The following is a 22,350-nucleotide window of genomic DNA, read 5'->3' on the forward strand; positions in this document are numbered from 1 at the left end:
TTTATGGCTTAAAATATTGTGATTACATTATGGGATCATTGTGCGGAAAGCTGTGAGTCATAAGAAAGTGTTTACAATGAGCAGCAACTTTCATTCCCTGGGAGTTTTGTTAAGATCAAGATCCTAGGGGTGCCTGGGTGGCTCAGTCAGTAAAGCATCTGCCTTCAGCTCAGGTCATGATCCCAGTGTCCAGGGATGGGGCCCCACATCGGGCTCCATGCTCTGCGGGTCGACTGCTTCTCCCTCTCCCCCTCCCCCTGCTTGTAATCTCTCTCTAATGAATAAATAAAATATTAAAAAAAAAAAGATCAAGGTCCTAGAAGTCAGCTCCATGTCTGTATTATGCTAGGCTATAAATGCTCTCCAACATGCAGAAGGGGACCTACTGGATGTATCTCTTCAGTTCTTGGCCACTGCACCGGGACCAGTGGTAACGATGAAATGCAGCTTGCACCAAGGGGGCCATGACACTCCCCATAGCAGTCTCATCCCCGCACCTGTTGCCTTGTCCGTCGTGCTCCATTCCCAGCCTAAGACAAAGGGAGACCTCACTGGTAAGAGAGGGGCCATGGATTTTGCTTGATTTCACTCTTGAAAATAAATTCAGGGGAATCTGTTTTATAAATGAACGTGGCTTCTGTGGAGGAGTCCCAGAAACTGTGAAATAGAGAACAATCTGACAGAAATGTCTTTCTTTTCTGAGAGCTACAAAAAAATGCAGGGGTGTCTCGGCAAGCCAGAGTCATTTATTTAGTTTCCGTGCATGACCTCTTCCCTGTTTTCAGCTCCTCACATTTGGCAAAGAATGAGAATTGCCTGCTGGCATGTACTCTGCCCAAAGTGTGAACGATACTGAGAGAAGCAGGAAAGAAAAGACCTTTTTTTTTTTTTTTTTTTTTTTTTTTTGCTTTATAACTGTCAACAGTGACTTACACATGGCCAGTCTCATGGGCTACTACAAAAGCAGATGAAAAACCATCCTCATGATTCAGGGTACAACTTCTCACTGGATGACACATGCCTGTGACTGGAGCATATCCTGTAGAGAATAACAATTACTTTTATTTTCATTTTATGAGAAAGCCCATTAAGAACTACTACTGGACCTTTGCCTAGAAAAAAAAAAAAAAAGAGCTTTTCAGGAAACAGAGGCAGTATTATTTCACTGCTAGCATTGCGCCACATTCTCTTGGGAAAGCCACACACAGGTAATGGTCTCTAAAAAGATTCATTGGGTCTGCGTTTTCGCCTTCCCTAAGGGAAGGAACTGCCTGGGGTTACTATTCTGTTCTGCCCACCAACAAAGCCTTGTCTTTCTGTTTTCAGTGAATGGTCCTTCCTATGATGGTACTGATAAAGGGAGCCAGAAATTCCATCAACGTTGAAAAGAAATTCATCAGTCTACATTTTTCCAAAGTCTACATCAGAATTTATTAGATAAATGTAAGCTGACTTTGGAAGAAAGCTCTTTGGCAGCAATCATTTCTTATGGCTTCTCCTTTCCCTTTCCAAACAGTTAGTGGAAATCACACTGCACTTTACAGCATCCCCTCCAGACTCCAAATGCACAATCATTATTTTAAAGGCAAGTATAATTTGTTATAGCATTTAAGTGGCATTTAACATTGTGAACTCCACAGAAGTCACTGGGAGCGATAGAAAGAAAGAGTATGCTTGGCTGATGCATGGTGGAAAGTGATGGTAGGGATCTGAACATTTGAACAGACTCCTTGATTTAGGATTATTTTTGAAAAGTCATGCCCTTAAGTTTTTCTTCTGCATATTAATGGAAATACCTTGCATTCCAGCAGGTCCAAAATCTTGCCTGGTTAAGAAAATTGCATGGTCATGGTGTTCAGAGTGGTTGGGATCAGACTTTTGTTGTTGGCAAGCCCAGCGGCATACATTCTCCAAGCTTCTGGATGGGTTTCCCCTTTCTATGAGGCTGATGGACTAAGAGGAAACAGTGTGTTGAAGAAGTACACAATGCTTTCCCGAAGGCTTCCTTTCATAACTTTCTCTGAAGTCAACATTTGGGAGTATAATATTTAAGTAATGTTCAGTAACATTATTTAGGGCTCATGTATTTATCCACTCTTGTTTGGGAATTCTAAATGCCCAAGGATATCTGAATGATGATCAGTGTTACCTGTGCGAAAGGTGACTGACACATTTACAGGAACATGTAACACTAACATTTGCTATCGTGGGGCAACTCAGTGTTAATCACTGGGGTTAAGAATTCTAGTAGTCCATTTCCTAATTCAACTTGGATTTCTTATAGATATTAAGAGAAAAAAAAAAAGGAAAAGATTCTGGTTAAGACTTTTATCCAGAGCCGTTAAAGTGAAAGGTCTTTAGTTAAAATTTTTTTTTATTTTCATTTTTACTTTGATTTTGATTTTTATTGGCCCAGAATTGATCGACAAATGTGAAGAATATAAATTCTTCAATGAGCTGGCAAAGCTGGTCAAATCTTTATTTCAGGAAGTGGTCAAATTACATAAACTTTACACTAAATAAAGCAACTACCCTTTTTTAAACCTCAGGGCGATGGAGGGAGATGCACTCTTATCCGGCAGTTGCAAGAGATGGATTGGCATTGCCTGGAACGTTGCTACTACCACATTATGATCAGGAATTAAAAGTTCAGAGGGAAAAGGGCCCATCCTTCAAGAACCCAGTATCCATACTTCCCAGAGTAGTTCTGATATAATAAGAAATTGAATTTGGAACCCAAAATTAGTCCCTACTTGGCTGGCAGGCTGAGAGCTTTGTTACATTTTAGTAAATGTTATTATTCGTGTTTACATTCTGAATAAAATTAGCTTGGTTTAGTGCATGCTGATCACATGCTTCTCCAAACAAATCATATAACAACCAACTGAAAGCTGTTAACATCTCCAGCTGGAGTTAACTTGTATGTAGTGTTAGTAACACAAACTAGGTCAGGTTTATGGAATAAAGTAAAGATCAATGACACCTTCTCATCAGAAAATGGTAAGTGGGTGTTATATACATAATGAAATGCAAACACATGGATTTTTTTCCTGTTTGCTAAATGCATAATTTTATTAGTATTTCATAATCAGGGGGATTAATTATGGCAGGGGGCTTGTAATTTTAAATATCAAGAAAATTGTCAAGTTAGTCACTTTCTCAAAGAAAGAAATCATGGTCATCATTTCATTATTTCCAACGACAAGGACACATCCCTGCCATTGTAAAGTCAGCTACAGTTAGTTACATCACATGAAAATCCTACCATGTGCATTTCGATCTAACTTTTTGTTTCCAAAAGGATTAAAGCTCTTCTCAGTGAACATTCACTGTATACTTCAGTTTTCTTAAGTGGAATGACATATGTAAAATATTGCTTTTAACAAACCATAAGAGGGCAAGGATCTTTGCTATTTTTCTTCACTGATATAGTCAAAGCACCTAGAAAGCATCTGACACATAGTAAGCATTCAGCATAGATGTTGTGAATGAATAAATGAATGAATCACAAATTTGATGATAATGGTAGACTAAGGAAATTCTCTTTCCTCACAGTGATATCTATTTGTTTTCACTCATCCAGTCATGCTTAGAGCCAGAATAATAATGATCTATGACTCCATTAGATAAATAAGCAAAGCAAATGGTATCAGCACAAAAATCATCATCTGTTCCAATGGGGAGATCTACGCTTATCATGGCAGTGTCTCTTCCTCAGCTCTAAAGAGCTAGGTCTGCGTGACACATCAACGCCACATTAGCTAGAGTTACAGAAATGCCATCTGCTAGTCCAGTTCTTAACATCCAGAGATCACATATTTTAAGATATTTTACCTTTGCATAACCCAGCATTATCATGCGCACCAAGACCACATTTATATGCACTCCAAGGGACTCATCATGGTAAATTTCATTCACCTGGAAACAAAGCAGATAATCGCTAAAAGAAAGGTGACACAATGATTTGATTTCATGATTTGCACAACATTTCAGGGGTTAGCCATGTAATCACAAGTACTGGAGTCAAATCACTTTTTTTTTTTTAATTTTGTTTATGCTGAACTCTGAAATGAAATTACTTACCTTTAGCTTTGGAACATTCTTGGGTATGTGAACTGCTGATTTTGTAAACCCCACAGTATCATAAACAACAGAGAACATGTTTTAAAAGGGCTTCATTAAACTACTGCTGTGTTAGAAAGAGTCCAATGTGCTATAATACACATATAATATTCATCAAAAGCAACAGCAAGTAGGTGAATCTGGCAAGAATCTACTAGCTGGGGGTGCCTTGGTGGCTCAGTCAGTTAAGTGTCTGCCTTTGGCTTAGGTAATGACCCAGTGTCTTGGGATTGAGCCCCACATCAGATTCCCTGCTCAGTGGGTCCCTGCTACTCCCTCTTCCTGCCACTCCCCCTGCTTGTGCTTTCTCTCTCTCTCTCTCTCTCTGTCAAATAAATAAATAAAATCTAAAAGAAGAAGAAGAAGAAGAAAAGAAATTCATTAAAAAAAAAAAAAAGAAGAGTCTTCTACCTTTGCATAGCCATAGCCATGTAGAGGAGAACAGTCAGCAGGCATTTGTCTGGGGGCTCATGTCCTACGTCTGGTTAGGAGAGCCCATGGAAATGGAGTTGGTGTGCAGGAGCTATGGTGGTTTATCTGCAGGCCAGCAAGTGGGTAGCCCTCCTAGTGCTTCCACTCTATAAGTGGGGCAGCTGAGACAATGATTATATAGAAGCCCTACCGTGTTATAAGTCCTTCAATATTTGAATTACTAAGGTGACTGTATGAGTGCATATTAGATGAATATCACCCTTAGGTATAGCTCAGAAAAGCTAAGTTGAGTCACTCCTTTTTATTTAATTATTAAAGTTAGGCTAAAACTTCTAAAAGTGATTTGGCATGCTTTAAAATTATTGATATTAGGATTGAAGCAATCTCAGAGGTCATAGTCCACCACAGATTTACACAGATGAGTAAAATGAAGACAGCAGAGGTTAACTGGTGTGTAAAGGCCACAGTCAGTTGTTGGCAGAAACGAACCTAATAAGAAATAATAAGAAATTGAATTTGGAACCCCAAATTAGTCCCTACTTGGCTGGCAGGCTGAGAGCTTTGTTACATTTTAGTAAATGTTATTATTCGTGTTTACATTCTGAATAAAATTAGCTTGGTTTAGTGCATGTTGATCACAGGCCAGACCATCATTGTTTCTTCTGATTAAGCTAGTGCAAAATCAATGTGAGTCAAGATTGCTTATTATGTTGGCAAATGCTAACAGGAAGGGGAAAGGTGAAGTTATCTGACTAGACTACAAAACTTCTTTGCTATTCCCAGGGACAGGGATGCCACATCTGTCACAATAACTAAAAGAGGGATGGAAAACTAACTGAAATTCGACTTGAGATCCAGGAGATTTGGACTCTAATCACAGCAATGGAAAACCTATAGAGAAAAGATAACCATAATCTCATAGAGAGAGACTTTATAAAGAAATCTAACTTAAGAATGATAGAATGTTCTAAGAAGCCCCCACAAAATTCATGAATCATTAAAATGGAAATTACCACACTAACCAAGAAACAGAGCAAGAAATCTCAACTGAAATATTTCAAGAATCTAATGGGATTGCACAGAACACCTTAAAAAAATCAAGGCCTGAAATATAGCCTAAAGGCATACTTACTAAATTTGTATGGAATAAAAAAGAGGACAGCTAAAATGGAGGTAAAAAAAGAACTGCAGAAACTAGTATAACTTAAGATGACAAAGTGCAGTTTGACAAGAAAAGATGTAGAATCCTCTTAAGTGGAAAAATGCATTTAGATATACACACATATACTTTACAAATACCCACACACACAGAGAATGGTAAGACTCAATGTAACAACCGTTCAACATAAGCCAAGTTAAAAAAAAAAAAAAAAACAACTGCAACGTGCCCTTGCAGGGCACAAGTGCATAGACAGGCAGCCCATGAGCAAGCTATCCCTCTGGAGGCCAGGGTATACCTGAAGTACTAAGTAAATTTTAGCTCATGATGTCTTATAAAAGAGATGTTGACAAACACGAATGTACCCAGAGAAGAGCAAAAAGCAAGCAGCCTATAAAATATGTACATAAAGAATGGAAGGCTTAATGTCCAAGAGCCTAACACCAAACACCAATGTCTCAGTTAACATTCTGGTTCAACCCCTCATTGTTGTGTGGTCTCTTTCTTAGCCTCGGTCAAATGGGCATAATAAGAATACTACCACTTTGGACTAGTGCAAGAATTAAAAGATTTAACTCAGGCAAACAAACTCCTCAATGTATGAGTGAGAAGGAGAGAAGGGCATTGCAGAACAGGATTATATGGGAAACAAAAGAAAAACCTAGAGAGAAGACTTAATAGCTGCCATATGGAAAAGATGCTCAATGTATTCCATATATCTACGGAAAATAAATAAAAACCATGGGGTCAAACTGAGAGGGGTAGATTCCCGGTAAATATAAGAAAAGATTGAATGCTGTACAAAAAAGCTGTGATTTTTCTCTGACCTTTTTGGTCAGGGAACATTCTCTTATCTTATTCCACACCTGCCTAATTGAAGACTGAATTCCCTTCCTCTTCTGCATTAAGCGTCTGATAAGGAATTCCTAACACTATAATTCCAATACAAGTAAAGTCTGAAGCCAGGCATGTCACTAACACATTCATCCAGAGACTCATGGACATTCCAAGAGACTTCTCGTAAGGCAGCTGTTCTGAATTAGCAGCATGGCTTTGCTCACATGTACTCAGCTTAATGTAAACGAATTCAATGTAAAAAAAAAAAAAAAAAAAAGACAAAGCAATGCTAGTAAATATGCAAAATAAACGAATGATAAAATTTTAAACTAAACTAGTTAGGTAAAAAATAATTTCTAGAGCACAGATGATGGAAGGAGGGAGACACAGCCCCTCAGAGTAGCAGCGACAACTATACTTAAAAATGCAGGAAACACATCAGAAAATCTTAGAATCCTAAAATGAAGGAAAGGTGGCAACAATGACAAATAGCTTATAGTAGTTGAGTTAGTATAGTGAATAGTCACCCTAAATTAGTAAACCCATCTGTACTTGGGAAATCTTAAAATCAGTGCAATACCAAGAAAGTCTAATGGACAAAATTCATGTTCTCAATGGTAATATTATACTATAAAATGATGGAGTAAAAGGACACTTTTTTAAAATTCAAAGTGACCATTCACCAAACAAAAAGTTTTGTTTAACAAAAGTCACTATTATGCCAGGCTAATAAGACAGTAGGGTGGGGATCCCTGGATGGCTCAGCAGTTTAGTGCCTGCCTTTGGCCCTTGGCATGGTCCTGGAGGCCTGGGATCGAGTCCCACGTTGGGCTCCCTGCATAGAGCCTGCTTCTCCCTCTGCCTGTGTCTGCCTCTCTCTCTCTCTCTCTCTCTCTCTCTGTCTCTCATGAATAAATAAATAAAATCTTTAAAAAAAAAAAAAAAGACAGCAGGGTAATCCGGTACAAAACAAATAAAAAAATCAATCAGGGAATCTTCTAGGGCAGCACACATTTGTGAAACTGCCACAGGACATACATAAATTGTTATGGATAGAAATCACCAAATATAAAGCAATAATACGTGTACAGAGCAGAAAGCATTCTTTCAATATGGCAAACCAACACACGTTAGGTGTCCAATACAAAGCACTGGATGCCACTTATCATTTGCTTTCCAAAGTTTAAAAAAATAAATTATTCACTTTAAAATGTACTTAATAATTTGGCTGCTTTTCATTTTGCTAGGCCTTATTAATAACAGGATGCAATGTTTTTATACTCAGAGGCCTATAGGATATGATAAGAGTTGAAGAAATAATCAGCACCATGGGATAAGATATTCAAAGACCTGGATTCTGTCCCGAATATTCCACTGATAAGCTGAGTGACGTTGGGCGGGTCATTTAATCTCTCTGGGCCTCTGTTTTCTCACTGGCAAATTATAATTGGACTTGCTCTGTCTGCTTCAAAGGGTTGTTGTCCAAATCTAGCAAAAATACTACACAACTGCCCTTAGAAAAACATAAAGGAGCTTAGCACCCTTCCATCCATCCCTGAGAAAAGATTTTAAAGACTTATGGATGTATTTTCATAATCTATATGAAAAGAACAAGAAATAAAACTACCTCCTTCTTAGTTTTCACCTAAAAGAGACTCCAAGACTCTTACGTTTGAAATTTCAATTGAATGAAAGATGTGATTTAAATTAAATCTACCAAAAACAAAAAACAAACAAAAAAAACCCAAACCTATGGGGAAAATCATCGGACACTTAAATTTTTTCAAAAATACTGTTTCAAGGTACAAAAGTTCCTCCCAGCAGGTGGCAGTATGCACATTTTTGAGGGGGGTAAATGTTGCTTAATACACCTGGAGGTACTTACTCACCAGTTGTTATGTCTGTCTTTTCCTATATTTACACATAAATAAAATAACTTCCTTAAAATTAAATAAGAGTTTTAAAATACTCTAGCCTAAGGAAAACATTGAGTCATTTGACTCTTGAAAGCAAAGAAAAATACTGAAGACATCTTTATTTAGATTGTTTTTCAACGTCATACAGTAAAATATATGAGAGGCATAGAAACCCTCAGAATCTGACTATAAACTATTCACAAATTTTAACAACAAATTATATACAGAATGAACTAAAAACATATACTGAATGAACCACTTGAATCTGTCAAGATGAACTAAAATAATATTTGTTAAGAAAGCATTTTTACAACTTTTAGTGACAAGGAAAGCAATATTTTTCCTAAGTAAAAGCAACACGAACAAACAAAAACAACAGCTAACATTATATAAAGCTTTTCGGATTCCAGGCACTGCACTAAATACTTTAGATTCGTTCAAGTGATTCTTGCAACAACTTAAGAGATATTATCATCACCATTTTACACTAAGAATTGAGGCCCAGAGAAGTCAAGTAACTTGCCCATGGTCACACAGTTCATAGACACAGCAAAGGATGAAAACCTAGGCAGTCTGACTCCAGAGTCAGTAGTTTTCACCATCTTGCTATACTTCTACAAACCTGCGCACCACAACACTGTTACTGTGCACAGAACAGCTGGTTTTAGAATAATCAGTAGTAATTTGCTATCCCTGAATTGAAGAAATTGGTGTGTAAGTATATTGAGAAAGAGGAATTAACAACTTCACTTCCTTTTCATAATCTTCCTTCGTGTAAATTTTAAGGAAATGAGGAATTGGACTCTGAATTTACTATAAATAACGATTTCTTGATGATCAATATGATGGTAGTTTTAAAAATACTGAAAAAAAAGAAAAAGATGCTAGAGCAGATCACTGGAAAAACTGAATAAGAAAAGTTAGGGCTGAAATTTATAACCAGCATTTTGGGTTGTAAGAAAGGCATTAAGCATAATAATTCTAAGAAGTCACATATTTGACACAACATAATGCAAATATGCGTAAAACCGAACACCCCTTTACCACGTGAATGAATCTATCACAGTGTGTGTAAGATTTTCTGTGAGATGTTCAGGGTTGAGCCTAGAGCTTTTATTAAATCACCTGAAAGAAGGAGTAAACAGAATATTAATTCACTTTTCAGATGACCTTAAATGAGAAGGGGTTGCCAGTGATGTGATGGGGGCGGGGGGGGAGGGAAGGTAAAATCAAGTCAAGTATTCCTTTCCTTGAAAGGAAAATCCCTTCCAGGTTTGTTCCCGGACAGGACAATTTCTCCCAGGACATTTCCCTGGCAGGACACCCTGACCTGCTTTGTCTGACTAGCTGATGAACAGCTTTGTCTGGCTTCAACAAAGCAACACTCGTTTTTCTTTTAGATGGGTGGATTAGGTCTGGAGAGACAGGATGGCTGAGTGGTTAAGAGCATGAGTTCTGTAGCCAGGCTGCCTGGGCTTGATCTTAGCTCTGTGACCTTGGGCATGTTATTTGCCTCCATGTTTTGGTCTACTCATCTGTAAAATGGGTGAATTAGAGTATTGTCCTTAGAGGATTGTTGAGAGGAATAAATGAGCTCATATATGTTACAGTGCTTAATGGTGCCGGCCCTTGCACACGTAAAATAAAAAATTTATTAGCCATCATTAATACCATTATTCACAAAGAAGAAAATAAGTGATACCTAAGCGTGATTTTTAAAAAGAGAGAGAGAGACTTGGTTTATGAAAAGCAAACAGGTTAATGACAAGACAGTCTAGGTAATTTGGGCTGACACAAAAGCATTCTGAAATGAACTGGGAAGAAATAGTACTTTCCACAACTAATTTCTTGCAGAGCTAAAACAGTTCCAGACACACACCTACTTGGATTCTCAGCTCATCCTCTACATTCCTTTTGATCAGAGTAGGGGGCTGACTCTCTCTTCTTTTCTCACCTCCAATCTCAGGTCAACAATAATTACCTTTATTAATCACCTAATCAAATATTCATTGAACAGTTACCATATGCCTAACTGTCCCTGGGGCAGACATTTAAGAGTAACTGAGTCTGGGTCTCAGTTCGTATCATGACTGTGTTCTATCAGGTGAAATAGGCTACGTGCGTGAACAAAAATCAATAAATATTTTAAAAAGACAGGCAGACGTGGTCCTACCAGATAGGATCATGTCCTCTGAAGGCAATAAATCTGACTGACAAGATAGACGTCCAGAGGGTGAGGAAGAAGTTAAGACTGGGTAGTCAGAGCAGGGAGACCCAAAATCAGGAAGGGTATTATGAAGAGCAAGTGCAAGAAGTCCAATCCACATTATCGCGGAAGCTCAACACTCTGCAAAGGAGACATCTCGTATCACTACTTTAGAAAGAGGCTGAGACCCACAGAAGTTACATGATTCTTTCCCCCAGAAGATGAGCACGAGTAAAAGTCAGGTAAGTCTACGTGATGCCGATGCCTGTTGCTCTTTCACACCTACCTCTCTTGCCTTTTTCTGTTTGTCACCTAGGTCTCTGGCTTCTTCTGCTCCAAATGCTCTGCTCCAAAAAACTCATCAAGTCTTTATTGCCTGTATTCAAGCTCTCCCTTGCTTGGAGTTCCTTGTCATCTTTAATCCATACTCTTAATTCTCCCTCGTCATGAAAAAATAACCCACCTACAGTGCTCAGCAGCATTTAGTACTGTACCGCACTGTGTTCTTCGAACACTACTCGCATCTTTAGTGATACGAGCTCCCTTTTCTCCATCCAGCTCACATGTCAGTGTGCCTCACGGTTTTGTTTTCAACCATCGTCTCTTCTCATGCACTCGCTCTGCAATATTTCATCCGCTGCTGTTTCTTCAACCGATACCTACAGGCTGATTAGCTCCAAATGTTTACGTCTGTAACACTCATTCATCTCTCTCATGCTCAAGAGCCATCTGTTCAACTCCAGTAGTAACAGAACTATCTTTTTTTTTATAATAAATTTATTTTTTATTGGTGTTCAATTTGCCAACATACAGAATAACACCCAGTGCTCATCCCGTCAAGTGCCCCCCTCAGTGCCCGTCACCCATTCACCCCCACCCCCTGCCCTCCTCCCCTTCCACCACCCCTAGTTCGTTTCCCAGAGTTAGGAGTCTATGTTCTGTCTCCCTTTCTGATATTTCCCACACATTTCTTCTCCCTTCCCCCTATTCCCTTTCACTATTATTTATCTTCCCCAAATGAATGAGACCATATAATGCTTGTCCTTCTCCGATTGACTTACTTCACTCAGCATAATACCCTCCAGTTCCATCCACGTCGAAGCAAATGGTGGGTATCTGTCGTTTCTAATGGCTGAGGAATATTCCATTGTATACATAAACCACATCTTCTTTATCCATCATCTTTCGATGGACCCCGAGGCTCCCTCCACAGTTTGGCTATTGTGTAACAGAACTATCTCCTGGGAATCTACCTATACATCTCAGAGTATACTCGTCTTCTCCCCAGAGTCTGTTCTCCCAGTATTCTACACAGTTGAAGACTAAACTATCCTTGATTCCCTCCTCTTCTGCAAACGCAGTCAATCTGTACCCTGTCCTGTACCCTGACATCTCTCAAGTCTATCTCTCCACGGCCAGTAGCTAGTAGCCATTCTACTCAGTTGAACTGTTACAATAACCCGCTAAAACTTTTGCAAACGTTTACATTTGGGTAATTTGGGCCCATTTCAATAGTCCTCTGGAAGGGCAGATTATAAGGGTCAGATGGTTGTCTCCAATAAGCATAAGTCTGTCCTTTTATGCTAATTATGCCTTTACCTCATTTTAAGCATCAAAGGAGCTCTGTGTGGACTAATTCAGCTACAAAGACTTAAAAAAAAAAATCTTCTGGCCTTTAGTGAAAGCATCCTAAAAGCCCTGGTAGAACGGATTCCCTTTCTTCAAGAATGAGCAAGATGGGATTCCCTCAACAAGCTAAAAAGCTTTTCTGTGCTTTAAGGCCCTGGGAAAGATAAAAGGCTGCTATAAATCTGGAAGGGATAAGGTCAATCTGAAATTGGTAGCATAACAAAGGAAAAATGAGTCAATGCCAGGAGGGAACTCTGGGACTTCGGAAACAAAGGTGAAGGGGAAAGAGGAAGGTGAGATGCTTCAGTGAAAAGAGACCGCTGAGACAGCAACACTGTGTAGTCGTCCTGTTGTTATATTAATTAAACCTGTGATGTTCAGACCTTCAGTGGGGCCAGGATATTCCAGAGAAAGCATGCATGTTTATCTAAGGGAGGGCTGAACTGACTTCTGTTTACTCCGATCTGTCTCTGTGACCTGTTATGGTCAATAAGACAGCTTGTGGAGGCGGGGTGATACAGTATAAATCACAAGGGCTTGGAGCCAGATAGACGAGGAGTTGTTTCCTAATTCTGGATACTGTGTGTCTGGGCACAGCATCATACAGTCTCCTCCTCCAAGTCATTCTAATGCACCAAGATTCTCTTCATAAAGCACAGACTGATAAAGTAATTCATCTTTCTTTTTTTATGAATTTATTTTTTATTGGTGTTCAATTTGCCAACATATAGAATAACACCCAGTGCTCATCCCGTCAAGTGCCCCCCTCAGTGCCCGTCACCCATTCACCCCCACTCCCCGCCCTCCTCCCCTTCCACCACCCCTAGTTCGTTTCCCAGAGTCAGGAGTCTTTATTTTCTGTCTCCTTTTCTGATATTTCCCACACATTTCTTCTCCCTTCACTTATATTCCCTTTCACTATTTTTTATATTCCCCAAATGAATCAGAACATATAATGTTTGTCCTTCTCCGACTGACTTACTTCACTCAGCATAATACCCTCCAGGTCCATCCACGTTGAAGCACATGGTGGGTATTTGTGGTTTCTAATGGCTGAGGAATATTCCATTGTATACACAGACCACATCTTCTTTATCCATTCATCTTTCAATGGACACCGAGGCTCCTTCCACAGTTTGGCTATTGTGGCCATTGCTGCTATAAACATCGGGGTGCAGGTGTCCCGACGTTTCCCTGCATCTGTATCTTTGGGGTAAATCCCCAGCAGTGCAATTGCTGGGTCGTAGGGCAGGTCTATTTTTGACTCTTTGAGGAACCTCCACACAGTTTTCCAGAGTGGCTGCACCAGTTCACATTCCCACCAACAGTGTATGAGGGTTCCCTTTTCTCCGCATCCTCTCCAACATTTGTGGTCTCCTGCCTTGTTAATTTTCCCCATTCTCACTGGTGTGAGGTGGGATCTCATTGTGGTTTTGATTTGTATTTCCCTGATGGCAAGTGATGCAGAGCATTTTCTCATGTGCGTGTTGGCCATGTCTATGTCTTCCTCTGTGAGATTTCTCTTCATGTCTTTTGCCCATTTCATGATTGGATTGTTTGTTTCTTTGGTGTTGAGTTTAATAAGTTCTTTATAGATCTTGGAAACTAGCCCTTTCATCTTTAAAACTCCTTGACTCTTCATTAGCAAGGTGAAATTCAAATGCCTTAGAATGGTATGGACATTTTTTAAAGGTAACCCTAGCTTCCCTATCCAGGCTCATTTTCTGTCATCTCCCCTAAATACCCTTCAATTTTACGTATAGACAAGCCTCCATTGGCTCAGAAGACACCATGAACTATCCCTTTGTGTATTTTTTTACAGTCTCTTTCCCATCTTCCAAAAGTCATCTTCTCCTTTTCTAGCAGCAAAATGCCAATTCATTCTCTAAAGCCCAACTCAAATGGCATCTCCTCTGTGAAGACTCCATCTGCCACTGGCATTATTTGCCAAACCACATCCCTTTCTTTTCAATTTTAATGTTTACATAGTCATTTGTAACTAAATCTTTTAAAGAAATTATCACATTTTATTATTATTTGTTGATTTCACCTGCCTGCTAGAACTAGCTCCTTGTGAAAAAAAAAAAAAAAAAAAAACAAACCTAAATTTTATTAATTTTTGTCTCTCTAGAAGCAAACAGGACTTGGCCTATGAAAAGGCATGTATGTTGGGTGAATCAATATTTAAAGGATTGATGTTAATTCTAATGTAAGAAATGGATTAAAGATAATGACCCAAAATAGACAACTGCTTCATGATTTGCTTAGGTTGCCTGAACACGTATACTCCCCAGATAAATTTGCCTTGCACTCATGTTCAATGTTTTAAGAAACATTAGTTGAGAAATCAAAAGCAGTGTAAAGATTTAATCATCATTAATTAACCAGGAGCCACACATACCTGCTAATGCTTGAACAAGTCTATTATTAATGCTTTGTTAGGACCAGAATACTTACTTATACCTTTTTTCTTCTAAAGATATTAGCAGGGAAGTTTGCCATGTCCACATAACACAGCAATGTTATTAGTTCACTGTACATAAATAGCCAATTTTAGTATAAAAAAGAATTAACGAGTTCTCTTTAATTATTAATGATTACTTGGAAGTATGATTAAAAGCCACTTTTAAATGAATTGTTTTCTTTTCAGTTGATACATTCTGAGATTAAAGCATTGCAGAAAGCTGCAAATATTAATAGGCACAACAGACCCAGGTCACTTCACAGATCTTAGTATATGACAATGATACCTGCCACAGACAGCACGCTGTTGGTGTCAGGGCACATCTGGCACACTGAAAACAACACACCATCCTAGTCACAAAATCTGCTTCATTGCCCTATTACAGAGAACCTTAAAAAAGACTGCTAATTGATTTGATTCAAATAAGGCAAGTAACTGAATTCTCATTTCAGTGACTTGAATGGTATTTAATAAGATACAGAAACAGGTAAAGGAAAGACATGAGAATTTTATCTGGCAAGGGACACATAAAATGCCTTGACTGTAACAAAAGCAGTAAAGCTTAGGGAGGAAACAGAGCACTGGGCTCAAGCTCTGGCCGGGCTACCTCTTAGCTGGGAGACTAGAAAAGTCACCTAACCTCTCTAAATCTCAATCTCCTCATTTTTAAACTAAGACTACAAGTGAACATGTCTCAGGATTGAGGAATATTATATAATTCATGTAATATATTTAGCACAGGCCCAGGCAGAGAGCAAAGACTAAAAGATGATGATATCATTCTTTTGAATCTACACTTAAACTAAAGGATTTCAAACACCTTCAAAGATTTCATCACTAACCTGATGCCACACAATCTGTTTTTTCCCCCCACAGACTACTCCATCTATATAAATGGCATCATCATCATCCAGTAGTGTTCAAGTCAGAAAATTGTAAGGCGCCCCTTTCCCTAGCCCCGATCTGATCCACTGGTAAATCTTACTGATTCTACCATAAATACTCCTTTGTCAAAGCAATCTTCACTGTCCAATAAGCCATCATCCCTTATCTACACATCTACAACTGATAGCCAAATGGTCAGCCTTCATTCTAAACCTCTCCAACCCATTTACAACACAGAATGAGGCCTCCAATAGCTTTCCCTTAATTTAATTAAAACTGAATTCAAGCTCCTTCCATGACCTAAAAGGTCCTTATTTTTCTTCTTTAAGCTCCACCTGACTCCTTGCATGTTAGACTCAAACCACAGTGGCTTCTGTTCAGTAACTACAACACAGGTCATTGTTCAGTGGCTGGCTCTCCCTTTTACTTTAGGTCTCAACTTAATCACTTCTTGGTCCAAGGCTTTCTTTTCATGTCTCTGTAAAATCCCTATCATCCACTTGCTCTGTTATTCTCTTTCCAAGCAAACTGTTGGTTACCTGCATTGCTCTTAGTATAACATATGATGCATTTATTTGATTTCTCCACCAGTCTGTAATCTTGGGATAGGGAATAAATCTTTTGTGTTCACCTCTACATATCTGGTTTATAGCATTAAAATATTTGTTAAAACCTTGGATCAATGAAAATTTTATTGCATGTTTACTCTGTGTCAGACAGTTCTGTTTTGTTAGGGCTTTGTTTTTTTGTTTCTTTAGATGTTAGCATTTAGAGTCGTTTCAGGTTTAAAGAAAAATTAAGTGGAAAGTACAGATAGTTCTAATATACCCCTCTACCTAATCACATATTAGGATAACACCTTGCATTAGTGTGGTACATGCCTTACAGTTGATGAATCAGTATTGACACATTATTATCTACTAAAGTCCATTGTTTGCAGTATTCTAGTTTCTTGTATTCTACAGTTTAACGAGTTTTGACAAAAGCATAATGTCTTTATGCACCATAAATATCCATCATACAGAATAGTTTCACCTCCATTAAAATGTCCTGGGCTCCACTTCCTCATCCCTCTGTCCCTCTCCCTAAACCTCTGATGTTTTTCTTGTCTGAAGTGTCACAGACTATTTTTCATGTTGTAAATAAAAAGCTTAATCATGTACAGCAATTTGCACTCAAGGTGAAATATGGTAAATACTAGTTAGGTATTGTAGTAGTAGAAAGAAATTCTAGCATCCAAAGGGATTAGAGTTGATGGAACATATATCTTTTATGTCTTTTTAATTGACATTCATTTAATAATTTGGTCAAAATTTAACCAATTCCAATAAAAAAAAGATAGAATGTCATGATTTTACAGCACCAGCTTGCACTTTTTTCAAATCAAACTAACATCTAGAAGAGTTGTCTTCATTTCATCACCTTTATAGACTCTGTGTTTCCTGGTCTTAACCTGCCAAGAACTTCTTTATATTCTCCCAATGTCTTGAACGGGGTAAATACCCATCCACTGCTAAACCAATAACTGATTTTTAAAACAGAACTGAACAAAGAAGATAAACCCTCACTGAAGAGCTGTATAGTTACTATCTATCTAGATGTTCTTATTTTGCATTGATTTCCTTCATGCAACTTCTATATAGCCAAACTCAAATAGGAGCTTTGAATGTTCAACTCTCCTCTCTGCCTGGAACTTACCATCCATCTTTGAACATCTAACTTCTACCTACCATGCAAGGCCAAGTTCATGTATACATCTTCCTCAAACCCTTCCTCATTCCCATACTTCAAAGATATCTCTAATACTCTTTCCCAATAGCACTCGATCTATACTTCCAGTCAATTAGCATTTTCTAGGCTTCATTATACATATTCATAAATCTAATTTCTCCTAGTGAAGTACATCCTCAAGGGGCAAAACATCTCTATGATAAAAGAAGTTTTCCGGCTTGAATAATAGGGTGCTGAGAAAGTGAAAGACAAGAAGGCAAGACTGAACTCGTTTGCTATAATCTCTGAAGGTACTTGGAAGAGAACTATACTGAAACATAAATGTGATTTTATATAAAATCTCATCAAACTTATTGTACAGTTATACTTTAATAAAAGTTGATGTTTAAGAGTAATTGTTTATGATATTTCAATACTAATTTTATTTACTATTAAATCACATACTCATTATGTATTTCCTCATGCGTGGTTGGCAAAAATGCGTAAGCCATTCTTTTTGACAACTCATCTCTATTCATAACGGAAGTCTCCAAAAAAGATCATTTGATATTAAATTCTTTAAAGGTTACAAGAAAAACTAAATGAAACAAGGGAAAGCATAAAATCAAGGGTTCTTTTATTATGTTTATTTTTACTTTTAACTTCACTCTGAAATAATTTTAGACTCACAAAAAAGGGACAAAAATAATATAAAATATTCCTACACACCTTTCACCAAGCTTTAACACTTTTCATCACAGATCAGTGAAACCAGGAGCTGGTCCTTTGAAAAAGTTAATAAAATTGATAAACCTCTAGCCAGACTTATAAAAAAGAAAAGATAAAGGGCCCAAATAAATAAAGTCACAAATGAGAAAGGAGAAATAACAACCAACACCACAGAAGTACGATCACAAAAGAATATGTTTAAAGAGTTATATGCCAAAAAGCTGAACAACCTACAAGAAATGTATAAATGCTTAGGAAAATATAAACTACCAAAACCAAAACAGGAAGAAATAGAAAACTTGAACAGACTGATAACCAGTAAAGAAATTGAATCAGTAATCATAAAAGTTCCTATCTATTTTCCTCAAACTGTTCCAAAAAATAGAAAATGGAGGAAAACTTCCAAATTCATTCTATGAAGCCAGCACTGATAACACTGATACCAAAAATACCAAAACCAGTTAAAGACTACTGAAAAAGAGAATGATAAGTCAATTTCTCTGATAGACGTGGATGCAAAAGTTTTCAATAAAATCCTAGCAAACTGAATCCAACAATACAGTTTTAGAAGTCATTCAGTATGATCAAGTGGGATTCATCCCTGGGTTGCAAGGGTGGTTCAATACTCACAAATTAATCAATGTGGTATATTATATCAACAAGAGAAAGGAAAGGAACCATATGATCATTTCAATAGATATAGAAAAAGCATTTGACGAAGTACAATATCCAGTCATGACAAAAAAACCTCAATGAAGTAGGTTTAGAGGAAACATACCTCATCATAATAAAGGCTATATATGAAAAACAATTTACATCATCCTCAATGGGGAAAAACAGAGCTTTTCCTCTATGGTCAGGAAAAGACAGGAATGTCCACTCTCACCTCTGTTACTTAATACAGTACCGGATGTCTAGCCACAGCAATCAGACAACAACAAAAACAAAAGGCATCCAAATCAGCAAGGAAGAAGTAAAACTTTCACTATTTGCAGATAACATACCATACATAAAAAACCCAAAAGCCTGCTAAAACTGACACACAAATTCAGTAAAGTTGCAGGATACAAAATCAACATACAGAAATCTATCGCATTTCTATACACCAATAATGAAGCAGCAGAAAGAGAAATTAAGGAATCAATCTCATTTACAATTGCACCAAAACAATAAGATACCTAGGAATAAACCTAACCAAAGTGGTGAAAGACCTGTATTCTAAAACTATAAAATGCTGACAAAGAAATTGAAGATGACACAAAGAAATGGAAAGAAATTCCTCGTTCATGGGTCAGAACAAAAAAATATTGTTAAAATATCTGTGCTACCCAAAGCAATCTACATCTTTAATACGATCTCTATGAGGATTAAACTCTTTGTCTAGCTCTCTTCCTCACAGAATTTCTAGATCTCTGCTCACATAATATCTCAGAGATGCTCTTCCTAACCTCTTATCTCAAATATTTCCCGTGCTGCCTCTTCTCTCCTTGACAGTATCTCTTTACTCTTAATTTATTTTCCTTCTCAGGAGTTATTATTACTTAAACTTACATATTTATTTATTATTTGGCTATTAACGTGTCTCCTCTTTCAAGCTCCAAGAGAGCAGAGAATTTTCTATTGTGTTCATTGAGAATTTTTCTAAGCCTAAAACAGCCTTGTATATAGTAAGCAATGGATCAATATTTGTTTTCTTTTTTTTTTAATTTATTCATGAGAGAGGCACACAGAGAGAGAGAGCGAGAGCGAGAGAGCGAGAGAGAGAGAGAGAGAGGCAGAGGGAGAATCAGGCTCGGCTCCATGCAGGGAGCCCGACGCGGGACCCGATCCCGGGTCCCCAGGATCAGGCCCCGGGCTGAAGGAGGCGCTAAACCACTGAGCCGCTCAGGCTGCCCTGGATCAATAGATCAATATTTGTATAATGAGACATGCCCCATCGCTGAGAACCACTCTCTGAGTGCATCAGCCATATTACAAAATAGCAAAACTAAAATTTCCTAACATAGCAGGATTTGATGTGAGAGCCTAACAAAGGCTTGTAACACATATCACATATATCTTATTTGAAACCTATAAAGCTTGCCCAGATTCTGGTCATTAGTCATGCTGTTTTAGAATATATCCAGATCTGTTTATTTCTTCTTTACAGATGAGACTTGGGTAAATTTCAAGATCTACCCCCCAAAAAAGGAGTTAAAAATAAAAGGAGACAGAAGGCTATCCCCTCTTTCACAGATTCAGAGAAGCCAAAGGCATAGGAAAGGGTACCCTCCCCCTTTTAGGGAGTTACAGCAATAACATCTTGTGGCCTGTTTAGACTTGTTCACTTGACCCTTAAACTTCCTGAGAGAAGTGCTAATTTAGTGAACTGCCTTTCCTGCATCCAAACTCCCAGATTCACACAGTAAATCACTTAAAAACTACCAGACTCAGAGACACAATCATTACTATCATTAGGCAATATGGCCCTGGAATAGATAAGATATATTTGGGTCAAAAAGGTGGTCAATTCACATGGCTAATTTAAAATAGCAGATGAATTAGGGGAAGTATGTGGGAATGGGCAAAATAGGTGAAGGAGATTAAGAGGTACAAACTCCTAGTTATAAAATAAATAAGTCACAGGATGAAATGGACAGCATAGAGGAAAAATAAGCAGCAGATGAATTTTTTAAAATGTTTAACATTACTCCTGACACATATTTTGTTTCAAGTGTTTTTCTTGATTATACTTAAACTATGATTAGCCTGCAGTAAAATTAAATACGAAATATAACTTGAATTTTCTAAGTTTCTCTTCCCAATAACCCTGTCTCCTTCTCTCCTTCCTTCTCTTCCTCCTCCCCTGACCCCTTCTCCTTCTCTTTTAAAGCAACAGTGCTAATTTATTCTCTCTCACAGTTTCCATGGGTCGGGAATTTGGTACTGACTCAGCTAGCTGGTTGGTTCCAGCTTGGTGTTTCTTCTGAAGCAAGTCAGATGTCAGCGGGAGCTATTCAACTGAAGGCTTGACTGGGGTAGAAAAGTAGAAAGATCCTGCCTCAGACGTAGTTTCCTTATACAGCTGGCAAGGTGATGCTGGCTGTTGGCTGGGGGTGAGGGGGTGTCAGTTTTTCTTCACATTGAGTGTTCACATTCAGTTGCTTGGGTATTCTCACAGCATGACAGCTGCCTTCCCGAAGGCCTTTTTCTGTCCTCAACATTCCGGTAGAGAACCTATCTGACATGCACAAAGCCTGTATGTCCGTGCAGGCCTCAGGTTTGGTGGGCCATGATTTTAGATAACCATGAGAAGTCATAAGGCATGGTTACCACAGGAGGGGTAATTACTCAAACATTGTTAGGTAGGTAAAAACAATGTTCTTCACCTTGAATTTCCACGAGAACGTTTTGTTAGCTTATCATTATCCAACTCTAATCTAACTGGTCAGTTTGAGACAGGGTGATGAGCATGCCCATCTCACTGTTTTGGATCAGACAGCCTACAACAGGGCCCTGAGCAGTGGGAAGGAGAGGAAGGGATTCCGCTTCCGGGCTGTCATACTTTTAAGGCTGGCTGTCTGCTCTTATAAAAGAAACCTGAAATTACTCAGTTGGAAGAGGATGAGAATTTAAGTTTATCCAATTTAGACCAAGGTTTATCAACTTTAGCACTACTGACATTTTAGATTAGATAATTCATACGTCTTTGTTATGTAGGGCTGTTCCTGTATTGTATCTTTAGCGATATCCTTGGCCTCCTCCACTAGGGGCACAGGCAACTCTTCCTCTCAATTGTGATAACTAAAATCTCAACATGGCCAAATGTTCCTGCAGGCAGAGGTTGGGACAAACTGCCCTCTGCTGAAAATCACTGACTTAGAATAAGGAAAATCTTGGCGGCTATATACTTAAGTCATGCGTAATTCAGCTCTCAACAACAAAAAAACGTTTTCTATCTATCTGATGTCCATGTCTATCTTTCAGTTGGTTGTGAAATTAAGAAAGGAAGGGGAGGAGTGTTATTATTGTTTCTCCAAAACGCCTACCTACATCAATTATTTCAGAGGCAATGAGATTCTTAAGTTTTAAAACTTATTTCCTCTACTATAGTTCCATTCTCTGATGCACTATTAACTTTAGAATAATTTCTAGTATTTGAGACAGACTCAGTCTATTATCTAACCTTTTTAATGGACTTAAAAATAAAACAGTCCTTTTGATTGTTATTAAATCTAAAACGTGGCCCTTTGTTTATTCTTCAAAGCCCTTCAAATTGGAA

At 38.1% G+C, this 22,350-nt stretch overlaps 1 protein-coding gene across 4 annotated transcripts in view; it reads right to left on the reverse strand.

Annotated features, from left to right (window-relative positions):
- ADAMTS3 (ADAM metallopeptidase with thrombospondin type 1 motif 3) overlaps window positions 1-22,350 on the reverse strand; it is a 261,134-nt gene that overhangs the window by 38,458 nt on the left and 200,326 nt on the right. For all 4 annotated transcript variants that reach the window (XM_025435584.3, XM_049093050.1, XM_025435586.3 and 1 more), the window contains 4 exons: window positions 3,835-3,918; window positions 1,797-1,953; window positions 934-1,039; window positions 387-530 (listed from right to left, as the gene is read on the reverse strand). In XM_025435584.3, coding sequence (XP_025291369.1) covers window positions 387-530; window positions 934-1,039; window positions 1,797-1,953; window positions 3,835-3,918 — 491 coding nt within the window. The remainder of the gene's footprint in view (window positions 1-386; window positions 531-933; window positions 1,040-1,796; window positions 1,954-3,834; window positions 3,919-22,350) is intronic.

The sequence above is a fragment of the Canis lupus genome, chromosome 13 (genome assembly GCF_003254725.2).
Source record: "Canis lupus dingo isolate Sandy chromosome 13, ASM325472v2, whole genome shotgun sequence".
NCBI classification, from domain to species: domain Eukaryota; kingdom Metazoa; phylum Chordata; class Mammalia; order Carnivora; family Canidae; genus Canis; species Canis lupus.